The 15,664-nt window shown below is 32.8% G+C and overlaps 2 protein-coding genes across 4 annotated transcripts; both read right to left on the reverse strand.

The window, feature by feature from the left end:
* Positions 1–654: 654 nt before the first annotated feature.
* On the reverse strand, positions 655–2,914 carry LOC142556518 (large ribosomal subunit protein P2-like). The gene is made up of 4 exons (XM_075667974.1): positions 2,784–2,914; positions 2,593–2,682; positions 921–1,156; positions 655–802 (listed from the first exon to the last, which is right to left on the reverse strand). Exons 2-4 carry the CDS (start codon positions 2,678–2,680, stop codon positions 776–778), a joined length of 351 nt encoding a protein of 116 aa, XP_075524089.1. The 5' UTR covers positions 2,681–2,682; positions 2,784–2,914; the 3' UTR covers positions 655–775.
* Positions 2,915–6,369: 3,455 nt separating this feature from the next.
* On the reverse strand, positions 6,370–13,106 carry LOC142555156 (protein HIRA-like). Of its 3 annotated transcripts, none has more exons than XM_075665863.1 (10): positions 12,446–13,106; positions 11,576–11,851; positions 11,098–11,349; positions 10,613–11,010; positions 9,503–10,478; positions 8,935–9,145; positions 8,565–8,790; positions 8,159–8,281; positions 7,353–7,470; positions 6,370–7,149 (listed from the first exon to the last, which is right to left on the reverse strand). In XM_075665863.1, exons 1-10 carry the CDS (start codon positions 12,551–12,553, stop codon positions 6,757–6,759), a joined length of 3,081 nt encoding a protein of 1,026 aa, XP_075521978.1. In that variant the 5' UTR covers positions 12,554–13,106; the 3' UTR covers positions 6,370–6,756. The 3 variants fall into 3 exon arrangements, with proteins under 3 accessions (XP_075521978.1, XP_075521979.1, XP_075521980.1); XM_075665864.1 differs by having other exon boundaries at positions 12,428–12,562; XM_075665865.1 differs by lacking the exon at positions 12,446–13,106 and having other exon boundaries at positions 11,098–11,352; positions 11,576–11,791.
* Positions 13,107–15,664: the final 2,558 nt, after the last annotated feature.

Genomic DNA, 15,664 nt, shown 5'->3' on the forward strand with positions numbered 1-15,664 from the left:
CGGACCGAGCGTATTGCATGTCTCACGTGCATTGCGTATACCACGATTTTACTCAATAAAATCATCACAACGTGTCAGCTTCGTCACGCCAGCCCAACCCGTCGTTAAAAATACAGCTTGGGTTAAGCTTATAGTAGTTTGTTTAGAGACGGACCGAAACGGACGAGCTCGTTTGAGTCGCGGGTTGAGGCATGACAAGATGGGCCACCCTGTCAGTTTTTTGGAAATTTAAAACTAGTATTTGAAATGTTTTTAACATCTTATATTATATTTTTATTTATTGATTATAATTAAGGTTCTATTTGTTATTAATATTACTTGGATATATGGTTTTTTATTCAAAATATATTTGTTGGTATCAATCACAACACCTCATATAAAATTGTTTCACAAAACACTAATCTATATCGCAACGATTTGACAAAAAACAAGAGAAATGAAGGTTATCAAATTTATGGTCGACCAGACTAAGCACTTAATACGTAAAAAATTGTGATTTTTTAAGTTTCATCTTTAATATAAAATTAAATATTTTTATTGAAATAATATCTTAAAAGTTTTTGACCATTTTCTTTACGACTTTTGCGTAATTTTTTTCGTTTGATATGGCAACAATCAACATTCATAATGTAAAAAATATTACGCATCAAAATCTTGATCAAAATCGCCTGAGAATCTTTCAATGAGCGGAATAGATTGAAAATGTCTACTACTACAAAAAAACAAAGGAGCAAGAAAATAAGCATCTTTGATGCATAACTGAGTCTGCAGTTCTTCAGTCGAAGAGACTGAAGCCCATATCCTGCAACAAAACCAGAGAACAAATTAGGCAGCAGACTTAGAAGATCATCCTAGGAAGATCATAAATTCGAGAAAACATAGTTATTTACTTCGCATAATAATGCAATATGATAACTTACATCATCAGACTCTTCTTTCTCTTCTACCTTCTCTTCTTTATTTGCTGCAGCTGCAGCTGCAGCAGGCACAGCGGCACCACCCGCATCACTGGTTGGTGCAGCAACAGCAACTCCACCACCTCCAGCTGGTACAGAAGCAAGCTTTTCCCTTCCACCAGCAATCAACTCGGTTATATCTTTGCCCTTGACTTGAGACAGAAAGAAATCAATTCTGTCATCACCAGCTTCAGCACCAACTGATCGAAATAGAGGTTTGATTATTAGAAACGAGATGCTAAAAAACTCAGATGCGACTCATGCTCCATCAATCAAACAGCATAGCGTTACACATTGAACATTGAAAAACATTAAATTATAAGAAACCAATTGTACAACCCTAATTCACCAAGAAGATAGAAACATATCATTAAATTAAAACATAATAGCCCACAAGGTATGCGCATAGGCTAAAGATCTAGTCAAGCTCAATTTCTGTGGTTGGTGACAATCCAAATGCCTTCACGCCTGGTCACATGTCAAGTTGCAGTCTCCTGATAAGGCGAACGCTTGGGCCTTAATCACACGACTTGATGCTCCTCAAAGACCCAACTTGCGTTTCAGGTGTGGTTCAAATTAAAGTTTTTGCATTTTAAGTGAATTGCATACCGTATATCATTCATTTTAAGTCAAAGTTAAACTAAATATCGGAAGAAAATATTACAACTAGAGCTTGCATTACAATCTATTTTTTCATTATGCACAAATTTAATTTTTTTTCAGTGGATTATGTTACCATTGCTGACAAACTGTAATATAAAAGTAGATTTAGAAGGGTTACATGTAACTTTCCACCACTCGTCTTCTAACTTCGGCAAGCATGTAGTCATATATACCTGATAAACTTTGATTGTTCACAATTTCTGAAATTTTATGCCGAACAATTCAATTTAACAGCAAGTAAACTGAGTTTCAATTTGCATTTCTTTTGGTCCTACGTATTTATTGCCACTTTGAATTTTTTCAAAGTTGTGGCTAAAAATTCTTTAATTAAAAGCTAAACAAATTATTATGTTATACATCCCCTACATTTAATTTAAAATTCAGATATGATTCCAAAGCTGCTCAGACTTTCCTGACCATGAATTTGAAAATCCATATGCTAAAGGTTCTTGTGAGTTCTTGAACTCCAATAAAAAATTTTAGATCATTCAAGAATTTTTAAAAGCTACCATGGACAAGTATAAGGTGATCAATTGGATATTATAGAATTCGGATTCAAATTCATCAATCAAAAGGCAAAAAATATTTTATCAAGAAAAACATCTTTAAGAATTGTTAAATAAGTTTCAATAAGCAATTGAAGTCAATTTCAATCTCAGGATTCATCGAAAATCCAAGCAAGCTACACAATGCAACAGCAAAAACATTTTACTTCACCTTTAAATATAAAGAATGATCGACATCAAACAAATTACATGAAAAGGAAATAAACTTCATGGATATACTGATAGTGATTCCAATGGGTCACACGAAGATCACAAAAGTACATCCGTGTATGTATTTGGGTTCAAAAACTACAACACTAATCCAAATTTAAATCGAAAATAGATAAAATATCAGAGCGAAGAATATAAAAACGTCGAAACGTAGATATCACACAGCATCAATCATACACACGGACGGGAAGAATAACCTGAGCAGAGAATATCTTTCAAATCATCGGCGGAGGGATAGGTGTTGCCACCCAGCACCGCCAACAAGTAAGCTGCAAGAATCTTCATCTCTACTCGAATCAATGACAAAACTCGAAATTACTTTACGAAACTAAGAAAAAAAATTTCAGAATCTGGATAATTATAGTGCGAAAAAGGAGATGAGAATCACCTGCAATTCCTGGATTTGCAGCTACTGCTAGGGTTTAACTGAGAAATGGGGGAAGAAGTCTCGGCTTAGAGAATTGGACTTGGTATTTATAGCTAGGGCTTAGGTCATTTTGCCGTAAGCTTTTTGCCGTACCACCCTTGGATTTGTTATTTGGGTTTATTTGATTCAAAACGTGGTTTCTTAAGTTGAATTTTTCAAAATATTTTTTTAAAATAAAAATTATCATTTATTTATGTTTGGATATTACATAAAAAAAATATTTTTAAATTTATAAAACTTAATGGAATAAATGATTTTTTAAGCATTTGGTTACAAAAATATTTTTTAAGTGTTGTTTTTAATTGAAATGCTCTTTAAAAGCTCCAAATTTGGGCTTTTGGAAAAAAAAATTTATTTTAACCTAATTAAGTATTTTTTAAAACATTAAAAACTTCTTCCAAACACATATAAAAATTATAAAAAAAATTTAAAAATAAAAAGGTTTTCTTAGTCTAGATTTTAAATCCAAACAGGCTCATAATTCAAATATTAGTGATCTGGTGTATTCGTTGAATGCTTGTATTTATCTTATTTTTCAAAACTTTATTTTGTAATTCAAAATAAAAATTGTTCAGGTGAATTTTGGTAATTTTTGAAATTCCATAAAAAAAGGAAAAAAATTGTAAAATTAAAAAAAAAAGTATAAGGAAAAACAAAATGAGGCCATACCATTTTTTAGGTCTTACCTCCTCCCTCTTTATACATAATATTAGTATTTGGACACGCGCGTTGTATGCTTGTACAACTCATTTTTTAAACGAAAAAATAAAATGAAATTGTAAAATGAGAAAAATATATTTAAAACTTTAATGTATAAATAAAAGATAGAGAACAATTTTTAAAGTAACGTTTTCGTCAATAAATAATCATTAATAAACAATAGATTAAATCAATTTTACAAAAAATGTAATTTTCATAAATAAATAGCCATCAAAGAGGAAAACTGAGAGGTTTGGTCATACCAATGTACCAAAAACCACTCAAGCTTAATATAATTAGTGTTCTAGCGCATTCGTTGATTCTTTGTATAGTATATGAGTTTTTGAAATTTTACATTGTAGTTTAAATTAAAAAAAAAAAATTGTCTTGGGTATTTTGGTAATTTTGAAATTTTCATAAAAAAGAAATTGTAAAATGAAAAAGATGGATATCGAGATAGAGATAGAGATAGATAACATGGATTATCACAAAAAAAATAAGAAATTTTGGATTTCAATATTATTCGAATAGTAATTAAAATTAAACTTATATTTATATATATTTTAGAGCTGCCCTTGAATCTTAACTATTTTTTTTCCATAAGCTTGTAAGATTTATTAATTTTGTTTATAGAAATATTTAAAATTCAACAAATTAACGAAGTCAACAAGAAAATTGACCATTTAGAAAATAATAGTTTGAATCATACAAAATCAAACCAAGTAATATCGAGAACAACTCAAGTGTTTTCTTTTATTTATATGGTGCGGTAAGTCGCAAGCGCTACTTTTAGTGCACACCGAGTAAATTCATGGATTAACACAATAGCATACAAATCACGTTAGACATATAACTGCACTGGGGAAGCTGTATTCGACAAGCTCGACCGAAACAAAATTGGAAGGGACAATCGAACTCATAACCTTTAATCAAGAGCTCATCTACACCAATTCAAACATAATCTTGGAGGCGCAGTGACTATTCATTATTCGAGTTTCAAGTGCACTGGTAAAATTCAAGTTCAAAAATAAATATAGAAATATAGCTTCGTAGTTGGTTTAATTCCATTTGTTTATATCATAAGATATCGTTCGTGCGGTCTCGATTTTTCATGCTACATATTTCTCATCTTGTAATATGGTGAAATTTTAATCATTAGATCTTCGATGCATAATGTCAACTTCTATTAAAATGCAAAAGATCTATATGATCTAATATAATATTGAAATATATGAAAAATTACTCCTGGTGGACGGATTAATAGTTTCTCTCATCATTTTTTTAAAATCGGACCGAATCAGCCGATTCGACGGAGAACCGATCACGGGTCTGGTTCAGACCAAGTCTAGTAACTGTTTTTATGATCAGAACCGTTCAAAACCGATCAAGAACCGGTTGTACCGGTCATGACGATGATCGTTTGTTAAAAATATCATTTTAATATTGTTAGAGCTTAATTTGATTTATTTTTTTGCCTAAAAATATAGATATAATTTTATTTTGAAAAAAATCGCGGACGTACCAAGAACGAAATTGTGCCAACTTAAAATTTGACTTCTAAAATCAAACGATGTAGATCTCAAATCGATCGTTAGTTATAATTCTCTTGATAAGCTACAAAAAATAGAAAACTAAATCAGGAAATTTAAGGAAAACCGATTAACAATAGCAAAATTAATTGTGTTATTATGAATTGAGATATCATCTTTTAGAACTAGAATTGAAAATAAAAATTGAACGAATGTGTTTGAAATTAAAGGAATTAAGATATTAAAACTGGAAATAAGTAAACTAGAATTACCTAGAATTGATGAAATTTGCTGAGTAATTTGTGTTGAATGATGAGTTGTGTAGTCCTCATTTCTAATGATTCTCCGTGATTCTGTTCATTCCTCCAAGCGGTTTAGTCCATCTTCCATGATCATTGGTCATGTCTCAACTTCCTCAACGTCTGCAGACATAGGTCCAACTTCTTCAACCGACCTAGTTTTCATCTAATGGACCTTTAACACGACAAACTTTAGTTTTTCGAGTTTGCCAAAATTTGAGTCCAACAATTGCCCTCTTTATGCCAATTTGGTCAGCATGCCAAATTAGTCATTTATAAAATTCCAAGTATATAACTTCAACACAATCTAAAATCTGGGCCAAAATTCAGTTCAGTAGGACTTTAGGGGGGGAGGATGTTAGAATATTTATATTACCCTAAGTTTTTTTTATTAACAAAATAACAACGTCGAGTTATTTCAGGATCCAGCTGCTTATCTTTTGTATTTTCAAGTTTTCTGACCGCTTGATCAAGTCAGACCGTTCAAAGAATCGCTATCAACTCAAGCTACATATAATTTGTCTTCGAACCGGACCATGTATTATTAAATGAAATGCACAAATAACCATTATAGTCCAACCGAACTACAACCAGTAAGATATAAGAAATTTGAGGAGGATAAGTTGAACTCAATCCGGTTCTGTTAGCGTATTATGGCATAATATCCCACCAATTCTGAATGACATATTTTTTTCTCAAAATATCCAAATTCAATTAACTTTTCAGAAGCTACAAAGGCTAAAGTCGGAAAAATTTAAGAGATATTAAATGTAATTTATTATAGAGTACTATGTTAATAGTGACAAGGTCATTTTTCACTAACAAGTATATATGATCATTGAAAAACATTATCCAACTATTGAAACCTTTCAACTATAAATATGTATACTCGTGATTGAAGAACTACTTTGTGAGGCCCGGAGTCGAAGAAGGCGGGGGTGATTGCCGATGCCATGAGGTTGCATGGACAATAATTGAACAAAGAGAACACATTTTTTGGTAATACAATGACATTAATAGAATAATTTTACAATGAGAACAATTAAACTTTACATTTCACCATGAAAAAATAGTACAAGAAACAAGTCAACTATTTGGTAAACTTGTGAACAGAAAGGGCCAAAAAAAAACAAAAAGCGTTCTAACCTTAGAATTAATTCAAATTTGTCAGACAACCTTTCTACAAAATACCCAAAAACTGCTCCTGCTCGACCTTTAACATAGTCGTCTTGCACAGAATTCAAGATCCCACACCATTCCACCTATTAGACCTAGGGACTATGTGTTCAATGGTAAGAAGCTATCTGCTATCATATGATAATCGAAAGAAAACTATGCACGATTGTTAAAGTACGTCGTAGAATCACCTAACAAATTTTCAAGTCAAGAATCCTTCTCTTGGCCTGATTAGGTGTCAGACTCCAATGGATCCGTGGGATGAGGACCCAGATTCATTTTATCTGGTGTGGGTTGTCCTCCTGTTCGTTCTTGATTCAAGTCTTCGATAATGGAATCTTTATGAGTGGTTATCGGACGTGTATCATCTAATAGCTCAGTTGTTTCTGAAGTTGGCTCGACTGGATGACTAACAGGTTCAATGGGATTCGTTTTATCTACAGCTGTTGAATTTGAATTTGTTGCGCAAATTGCAGATTTGAGATTCTTTTCTTCTAAGGTTGTCTCAGCAGATTCATATTCAGACAGGCGATCCATGAACTCATTAAGCAAACGTTGAACTTTTCGGTTGGATGCCATTGATGGAAGAATGTCATCTCGCAGGAGCTTATGTTTGTCCATTCCCTGAAATGGAGCATGTAAATCTATACGATTACAGAAGGTAAAAAGATGAAGAGACAAGCCCCAGACTTGGCCAACTTGTTTGATTTTCATGAAGGGAGGAGATATGAGTGAGATCAACTAAAAAAATGCAAATTGCAAAGAAAGTAATATCCAATTAAATTCAGCGAATGCCTCCAATAACTAAGAGTGGGAAAAGGTCTTACAAGAACAGAAGGATCCCATTCTCGTGTCTTGAGATTTGAAGATCCAGCTTCAGCCATTCCGACCGGAGGTCCAAGAAAATTTTCACAAATTTCTCTTAGACGGGACTCGTCTGAGTCTCTACATTGAAAATATTTAAAAGTTTTTAGATCATCATGAAAGCTATTCAATATGTTAGAAAACATAACTGACAGATCAAAACTTTTTAAAAAAAATATGTTTGCTGCTATACCCAAACCTATATTTGTCCGTAATGATTTTAACTCGAGATTTGATATTATATCATACCTCAAGCACAACGATTACAATAGCCAACCACACAATGTAGCAGAGGTAATTGTAGCTACGTACAGCTCCCCAACAATTTTTATTTTTTAAATAACAAATACAAATACAATTTTCATAGGAATATAAAACAAAAACAAATTTTCAGAGAAAATTTACAAGAAACAACCCAAAAATAAAACCAAACATTACTAAAATATATTTTTTGATTCGATATTTCACACAAGTTTTATTAACTTCCCCAACTCATCCTTTGCAATCTCCCGTAAAACAATTTTTGGTTTCCCAAAAAAAATGACACTGCAAGTCCACACCATAATACTCTTCCAATTCTATAAAGCTAGCTTTAATTGATTATCTAACAACAAAAAAAGAAAAAGGAAAAAAATGAATACCATTGGAAGATTATTCTAAGAGCTCACCGAATAAAAATCAGATTATCCGTTATTAACAGGTCATCATAGGAACATGATATCAGCAATCAGATTGAGTGATAGGACAATATACCAGTAAAAACACACACCTTGCTAAAAAGCGAACATAAGAGATAATGCATTGGCGATATTCCATTGGAGACTTCAAAGCCAGGGCAGATGCCAGTTGAGCTTCCAAATGAGCACGTGTCTGCACTCCATCATCGGTCGCTCTGCAGTAAGACAACAATTTGAGATAAAGCTCATGCAAAAAGCATAAAAAACCGCCCACCCGCTAAATAAAGCAGTACAAACACAAATAACCATGGCCAAAAGGAATCAGGTGCATTAACACAGGTAAATAACACGAGACTCGACCAGAATGCTTCATAAGAAGTTTCAGAGGTTAAATTCATGTACTCTTTGAAGGTTGTATTACCAATTATATTTTGCCAAAATTACGGCTATCTTTCAAAGCTCAATTTGAAGATTCGAGATCAAGAATCATATACAAACCTGCTCCACCCGGGTTTCCGGGCAAGAAATTTCCTGACATCAACCTGCAATCCGGCCAGCTCGCCACCATGAGCTGAGCCCAGGTTCCAAGATGTGGGAAAAAAATCGTCCGCCACTCTCAACCAACACATTAGACTAGTATCATAGAGGTATGCATGACGTGTAGCCAAAACAACAAGGGGACTACCAGATTTGGATAGTTTTGCTGATATAACCTTGATTGTAACTACAGTTCATTAAAAAAAGGAAAAATATTTAGAGCCATCAATCTACAACGCAAAATGAATTCAAATCGACAATAGTTAAAATTTCAACATTGTTTACAGAGCCATAGAACTTCAATAGAATCAACTACAAGAAACCAGATTACCAGTGTTTTTAGGATTGGACTTCGAATCTACAGTTATCAGAGAAACCAAAGAGTCATGGAGGAGACATTTCCTGTTGAAGAGATCCCAAACATACAAGGACCCCATCCTCGTGACAACCAGCAATTTCCAAAATTCATCACAATCAATAAATACAGCAGAAGATCCCATCATAATGGTTGGCATGGCACGTCTGCCGAACTTAGTATAAACCTTTCCAAAAAAATAAATATTAATATTTCACAAGTGTTATTTGTTAAACCATATAATTTGGGAAGGGGTAAGATTTTGTGGTAAAGTAAATGAAACCAACCCACATATAAGACAATCAGAAATAATGAAACCAGTCAAAAACTGACGCAGTAAAAAAATTCTGACAGATTCTAAAAGGAAAACAATTGGCATTTTCAGAAGTTTAGATGTTAAAGTTCAAAACCCAAATGAAATTTTGGTAATAAATAGTGACACAAGCTACCGATCGGAATTTGGAGCTCTGCAGCACGCAAAATCCATCAAATGATTCAACTTAATATAATGATACTGGGAAGTGAGAACTGCTATTGTGCTAACCTGCAGGCATCCATCTTCACAACCAACAGCCCAAAAGTTCACATTTCCAGCAAGAACTGTGACCTTTCCAGAAATCCTATCGGACCAAAGATTTTGAGTTCCACGTGTACAAGATAGTTCCGTTTCTTTCATAAAAAATGTACTTCCTGCTCCTATAATGTCATTTACAGAATGCTCTATCAGACTAGCTTCCAAGCACATAGGCAACGAGCCTTCCCCTTCTTTCTTATCAAACACTCTAATTGAAAGAATACTACCAGACACTACATGACCAGCCTGTTCAACAATAGTTCTTCCTTCATCAATCCCAGTGGCAGGAACCTTCTCAATGACCAAACTTTCACTTATACTTGCCCTAGCCATTATATCGAATCTCTCTCTCAAATCAGCATTTTTGCTCGCAGATTTTCTGATGGGTGCTCCTATAGGTCCACCATCGTCATCCTTCATGTGATGTAAAGATTTTGTAGAAAATTCAAGAGATTCAGACTGGTCATCAACAGGCATTCTTTCCTGTTGTACAGGAACTCCGACAGCTTCAGGTATTATCCTCCTTCGACCGTCAGGGCGTCTATATTCTTTTTGCTTTACAGGAATTGACATACGAGCACAAGTTCCTTTATTTGACCCATCAATGACAGCATCTTTGATTTTCTTTCCATTGTCGGCATGGGTCTTGTTGTTTTTTGTAGCCAAAACTAAATCGGTTGAAAGTTTTAAAGATGGCTGCTTCTCTGGGACAACTAAATTCACTTTTTTACTGGCAGATTGCTTCATAGATGCTGCTTCCAGCACTAATTGTGCTGGAGTTTCAGCCAAGTTTCCATGCCGGCCTTTGACATCACCATAGCGATTTCTCTTCAAATCATTTAATTCAGCATCAGTTAATGCGTGTCCAAGTTCATTTGCATCAAAATGAAACGTTGCGACTGTCCCATCCAAAGAACAAGCAATCAGTGAATATCCATCAGGGCTCCTGCACACAGACAATCTTCAATATAGTAAGCATGAACTGAGGAACCGGAATTATGCAATTCAGGAATGCAACTCCAAGCATAACTGGGACACATTCCAAAAAATGAACTTATAGACAGTGAAGAGTAAAATTACCAAGATAGATCGACAACACTTTGAGTAAAGAAATGCTTAGCCACAAAGAGAGGACGAGGGCTTGCAGTGGTCCACACAGTTATATTGCGGTCCTGACTTCCTATAGCAATAATATTGTATGGCTGAAAATCTTTTCCCTCGGTCTTAGAAGTACCATTATTCCACCCAAATGATGCAGCTTTTAAGTCCCGAAAACTGGAGGAACTCCTTCTAAACATTACACGGTTGAACTTGACAACGATAATTGGGGCGTTGTGCCCCAAGAAGTCAAAAGTGGCAGACCATTCGCCTCTTTCAAGAACAGGTGCAGAATGCCTAGGCTTTTGATAACCATGAGTTGTAGTAATGAAATGGCCACAAGGTGACCAGTCGAGCCGCCTGAAGAAAGTGGATCCAAGCTGCAAAATGACATCGTACAGCAGGTAAGGGAACATGGAAACGCTAGAAAACAAACAAGGGTTCATCTCAATACAGGGTTAACATACAGATTTTGACCAATGACCATCAGTTCGGTGGGCGAGACTCCAATCAGTAGTTCGCCAAATTATTACAGTCTTGTCATCTGATTGGCTCGCTATGAATGAACCAATTGGATCCCAAACAACTCCTTTGACCAGGCTTGAGTGACCAAGAAGAACAGCAGTACAGATGCCATTATTCATGTCCCAAATATGAATTGTATTATCAAGACTTCCACTAGCAAGTGCTGAGTCATCAGGAGACCAGTTAAGATCCACCTACTTTAGGCATGGAAAAGAATCAACCCCTTGGTTAAAAATCAAACAGACTAATGGCAAACTATAGATGTGACAAAATTGACAATCTATTTGATGTTATCATATCAAGTGATTTTTAGTTGTAAGTTGTAACAAAAACTTCCTCTTCTGCAACCTCAAGTAGATAACTCGAAGACAAGTGAAAAAATGTGAGATTCGAGATATACAATTAAGAGACTCTTATTACCACATCCGCTGTGTGTCCTCTCAAAGTAATTGAAACTTTCCAATTTTCAATATCCGGTGGCTCTCCACTGCCAAACTCCGTTGTTCCTGAACCAGGCTTCCTCTCATGGATAAGAACAACTTGATCGTCCGATCCAGATGCAACATAGCGACCATGTTTAGCCCATCTAACACAGTTAACCGAACCAAAATGATCACGCAAAGTTGCCAGAAGTTTAGGTGCTGAATCGTCTGATGCCAATTCCTTGCCAACATGTTTCATGTTCCAAATGCGAACCTGAACATACAGCAAAGATTACTTTATTTCACACGAGAAAACATAAAACCTAATGAACACAGCATGTTGCCTATTAGGCCATCACGCGTACACGACTAGTTCACACACACTTCAAATAGAAGCTACTTCCTTTTCAAAGCTATTCATTTCCCAGTTAACTGATGTCAAAACCCATAGATAGCTGCAATAAACTAGCGCAGGTTTAATCATGATTCTTATCACATCTAGAAATGGTAAATAATAAGCATCCCACTTTCTGCATCATATCACAAAAATAATTAAGAGATTCAAAGGTCCTGGGGAGAAGATTCACTACATATTCTTTAGCGACTAATCAATGGTTCAGTAGAACGTTCAGTCTAGTTTGGAAAACTAATACATTAAAAAAATGTCCACGGGGACAAACAGTAACTGTAAGCATAAAAAATTTACAAAAGAAAATTGAAATTGACTTGGAAGACACATGATGGAAAACGTTATATAGTCCTAGACTTCAAATATTTAATCTTTCTGGAAAATTTCTTACCAGCAAGAAAAGAAATTAAGATAGAAAAAAATAGGGGCACCAACGTATACCAGTTAAGGAAAATAAACCTTATGATCACCTCCACCTGTGGCAAACCTGAGGCCACCGGGCTGAATATCAATGGAGAATATCTGGGTGCCCCCATGCTTTATCCAACTAGGTTTCTCCGCTATCATATTTCGCTACTGGAAAACTTTATTAAATTCACAAAAACCCAGAATTTTTTGCCTCCAAAAAGAGAGAAAATCGATTTTTCGCTTAAAACTCACTCGATGACCGAAGACTCGCCTGTTTCATATCATCGTCACCCAAAAGTTCAATTAAAGAAGAAGAAGAAGCTATAACAACAACACAAATAACCTCACAAGCGAAAACTATAAGGCCCGGAAGTTGGAGCCAAATTTCATTTAAGAAAGGAGTGTAAGTACAGTGAAAAAATTAACTCGGGCATAATGGAGTAATGGACGAAACAAAGACTAGGAAGAACCAATTTCAGTTTTAGCAACCGATTCATGGTATAGGTCTGCCAAAAATTCAAGAAAAATAGAAAATTAGAAGCAAATAAATACTATTCAGTTAATTGGAAAAATAACCCAAAGAGAATTAGACAGTAAATCGGGAAATTTTTGAAAATAGCAAACGCCAAAAACCCTAGTTGTGCGTGCGAATATGGGGTATGGTTGAAATCTAATGGTAGACTGAGAACAGAGCAAAGACAGTGAGATGAAAGACAACCCAAAAGGAATTAAGGGGATAGACTTCTATATAATATACAAAAGTCTTAACGTGAATATCTCTATATTTTTATAAATTTTAAAAAAATTAAATGGTATTCCACATTGAATTTAAAAACTCTATAAAAGTCCAGAAGAATTCAAATTTTTAATAAACTTCTAATAACTTCATGAAATTTATTAACATACAAAAATTAAAGTTTGAAGTACAACTATAAATTGTCAAAAATTGTATTAAGTTCAACCCAAAAATTTGGATATATTTTTAAAACTTCTAACTCATACACAAGCTATTTATTTCTCTCTTTCTCGCTTCACATCATCTCTCTTCTTATATTCTCTCATCTCATCTATCTCTGTCACTCTCTCAAATTTTCGAAACGTGTCTCGATATATATTTTCATCTTTTCTTTCAAATTTTTCATTTTTTGGCTGATTGTTCATTTAATAATTTTTTATTTTAATATCATAGGAAATTTTGAATTCTAGAATTGATTTTATGATTTTTAATTTATGATTTATATAAATTAACGTAATATTCAATAATAATAAAAGATTATCCAAAAAAAATTCATTTAATTCTTAATAATTAAATAGACTCGCAACAACCATAATTTTTTAAATTATTTTTAGTATTTTCAATTAATATATAAGTTATGATATTTTTATACAAAATTGTATCCACACAATGATAAATAATATTCTTTTCACGTGTATATTATCAATTTAAAAACAAGGTTACAGATTAATCAATTGATGTATTTTTAAAAATTTACAAACATGAATACAAACCCACATATATACATATGTAAAGATTAAATGATTTAACTTTTAAATAAGTAATTTTATTTATTAATATAAATATTGAAAAACTATTTCAAACTGAATATGTTATATATGTAAATTAATTATTGGTTCAAAGAAATTAAAAAAATAATATGTTATAATTAAGTACAAATTTATAAAATTCTTTAAAAAAAATTCACAAAATTCTATAAAAATCTTGCAAAAAAGCCTACATGAGTTCATATAAACCTGTTTATAAATATGTGAGATTCCATAAAAGTCAATAAAAATCTATCAAATCCATAAAATTCTATCATTTGAAAAAGTCAGTAAAATCATCAAACTTTGAATTGAATACACCCCCACTAAATTTGATAAAAACTTGTGTGAGATGGTCTCACGGGTCGTATTTTAGGATACGAATATCTTATTTGGGTCATCCATGAAAAAATACTTTTTATGCTAAGAGTATTACTTTTTATTGTGAATATCGGTAGAGATATTACTTTTTATGCTAAGAATATTACTTTTTATTGTGAATATCGGTAGGATTGACCCGTCTCACAGATAAAGATTCATGAGGCCGTCTCACAAGAGACCTACTTATTAAATTTTTAGTCACATGAAAAGAGAGTATATAATTATTTGAAAATTTTCAATATTAATTTCATCGTCTAGATTTATCGATTTTCTATTTTCATCATCTAACTTATGAAATGTAAATATTAGTCTTACAATTTTTCCTATTATTAGTTTTAAGTTATATTTTATTACAATGATGACTTTAAGGGACTAAAACTTGTTGTAAAATGAAATTAAAATTAAAGTTTGAATGGAAAATTGTTTAACGTGTGAGTGTTTTTTGCTCCCTATATTTTTGAGTTAACGTGAACTTTTAACTTTCCACATTCTTGAATATTTTTTGACGTGACTATTTTGAACTTATAAATAAGTGTGTACATTTTCTCTTATATTTCATATTGATGGTTTTTCATTTGGTCTTTATTGAGTTTTGGTGATAAATTAAAAATACATATAATTTGAGTTCGTCAGAATAATGAATTGGTGCTTAATTTGCTACTCATTTATGTTTCACTTTGAATAAAATTCTTACTAGTGATTTAAAAAAACTTTTTGATTTTGTCTGAGGAATCTTATGTTCTTGTGCAAAAAAGAATTCAACCACGTCAATTTTGTGATCATTACAATGACACAGCTTATGTTCATTAACTAAAAAACATTTTTCAAATTTTCAACCACTAACGGGATCGATTTTAATCACAATTTTTTTAAAAAAAAATTTATACCCGAACTGTACATGATTATTCGAAATAATTTTACTGAAAAAATTTAAAACTATAAATACTTGTTTTTAAAATATTTAGTTTAATTAAGTTATTTTACAAAATCATTGAGACATGATTGTAATTGATAAAGATATGCAAGAAAGATAAAAGATATGAGAAATAAATTTTAAATAAATAAAGTTTCTTACATGTATCTAACTAATTTTTTTCAATATTTAAAATTGATTTGAGGAGAAATATTGAGTAATATTAAATTGGTAAAAAAAAATGTGGAGATGTTTTAAGATATTTTTTAGGTTATGAAAAAAGGTTCACCAACACATCAAACTAGTTATTTTATGGAATTCAACTTTAACATATGATACTCGTTTGTATCGGATTCAAAATCGTTATCAAATATCAACCAATGTTTAACACCTGAATTAGAATATGTTAATGCCTCATATATATATATCTTCTT

This window comes from Primulina tabacum, chromosome 9 (genome assembly GCF_025594145.1).
Source record: "Primulina tabacum isolate GXHZ01 chromosome 9, ASM2559414v2, whole genome shotgun sequence".
NCBI lineage: Eukaryota > Viridiplantae > Streptophyta > Magnoliopsida > Lamiales > Gesneriaceae > Primulina > Primulina tabacum.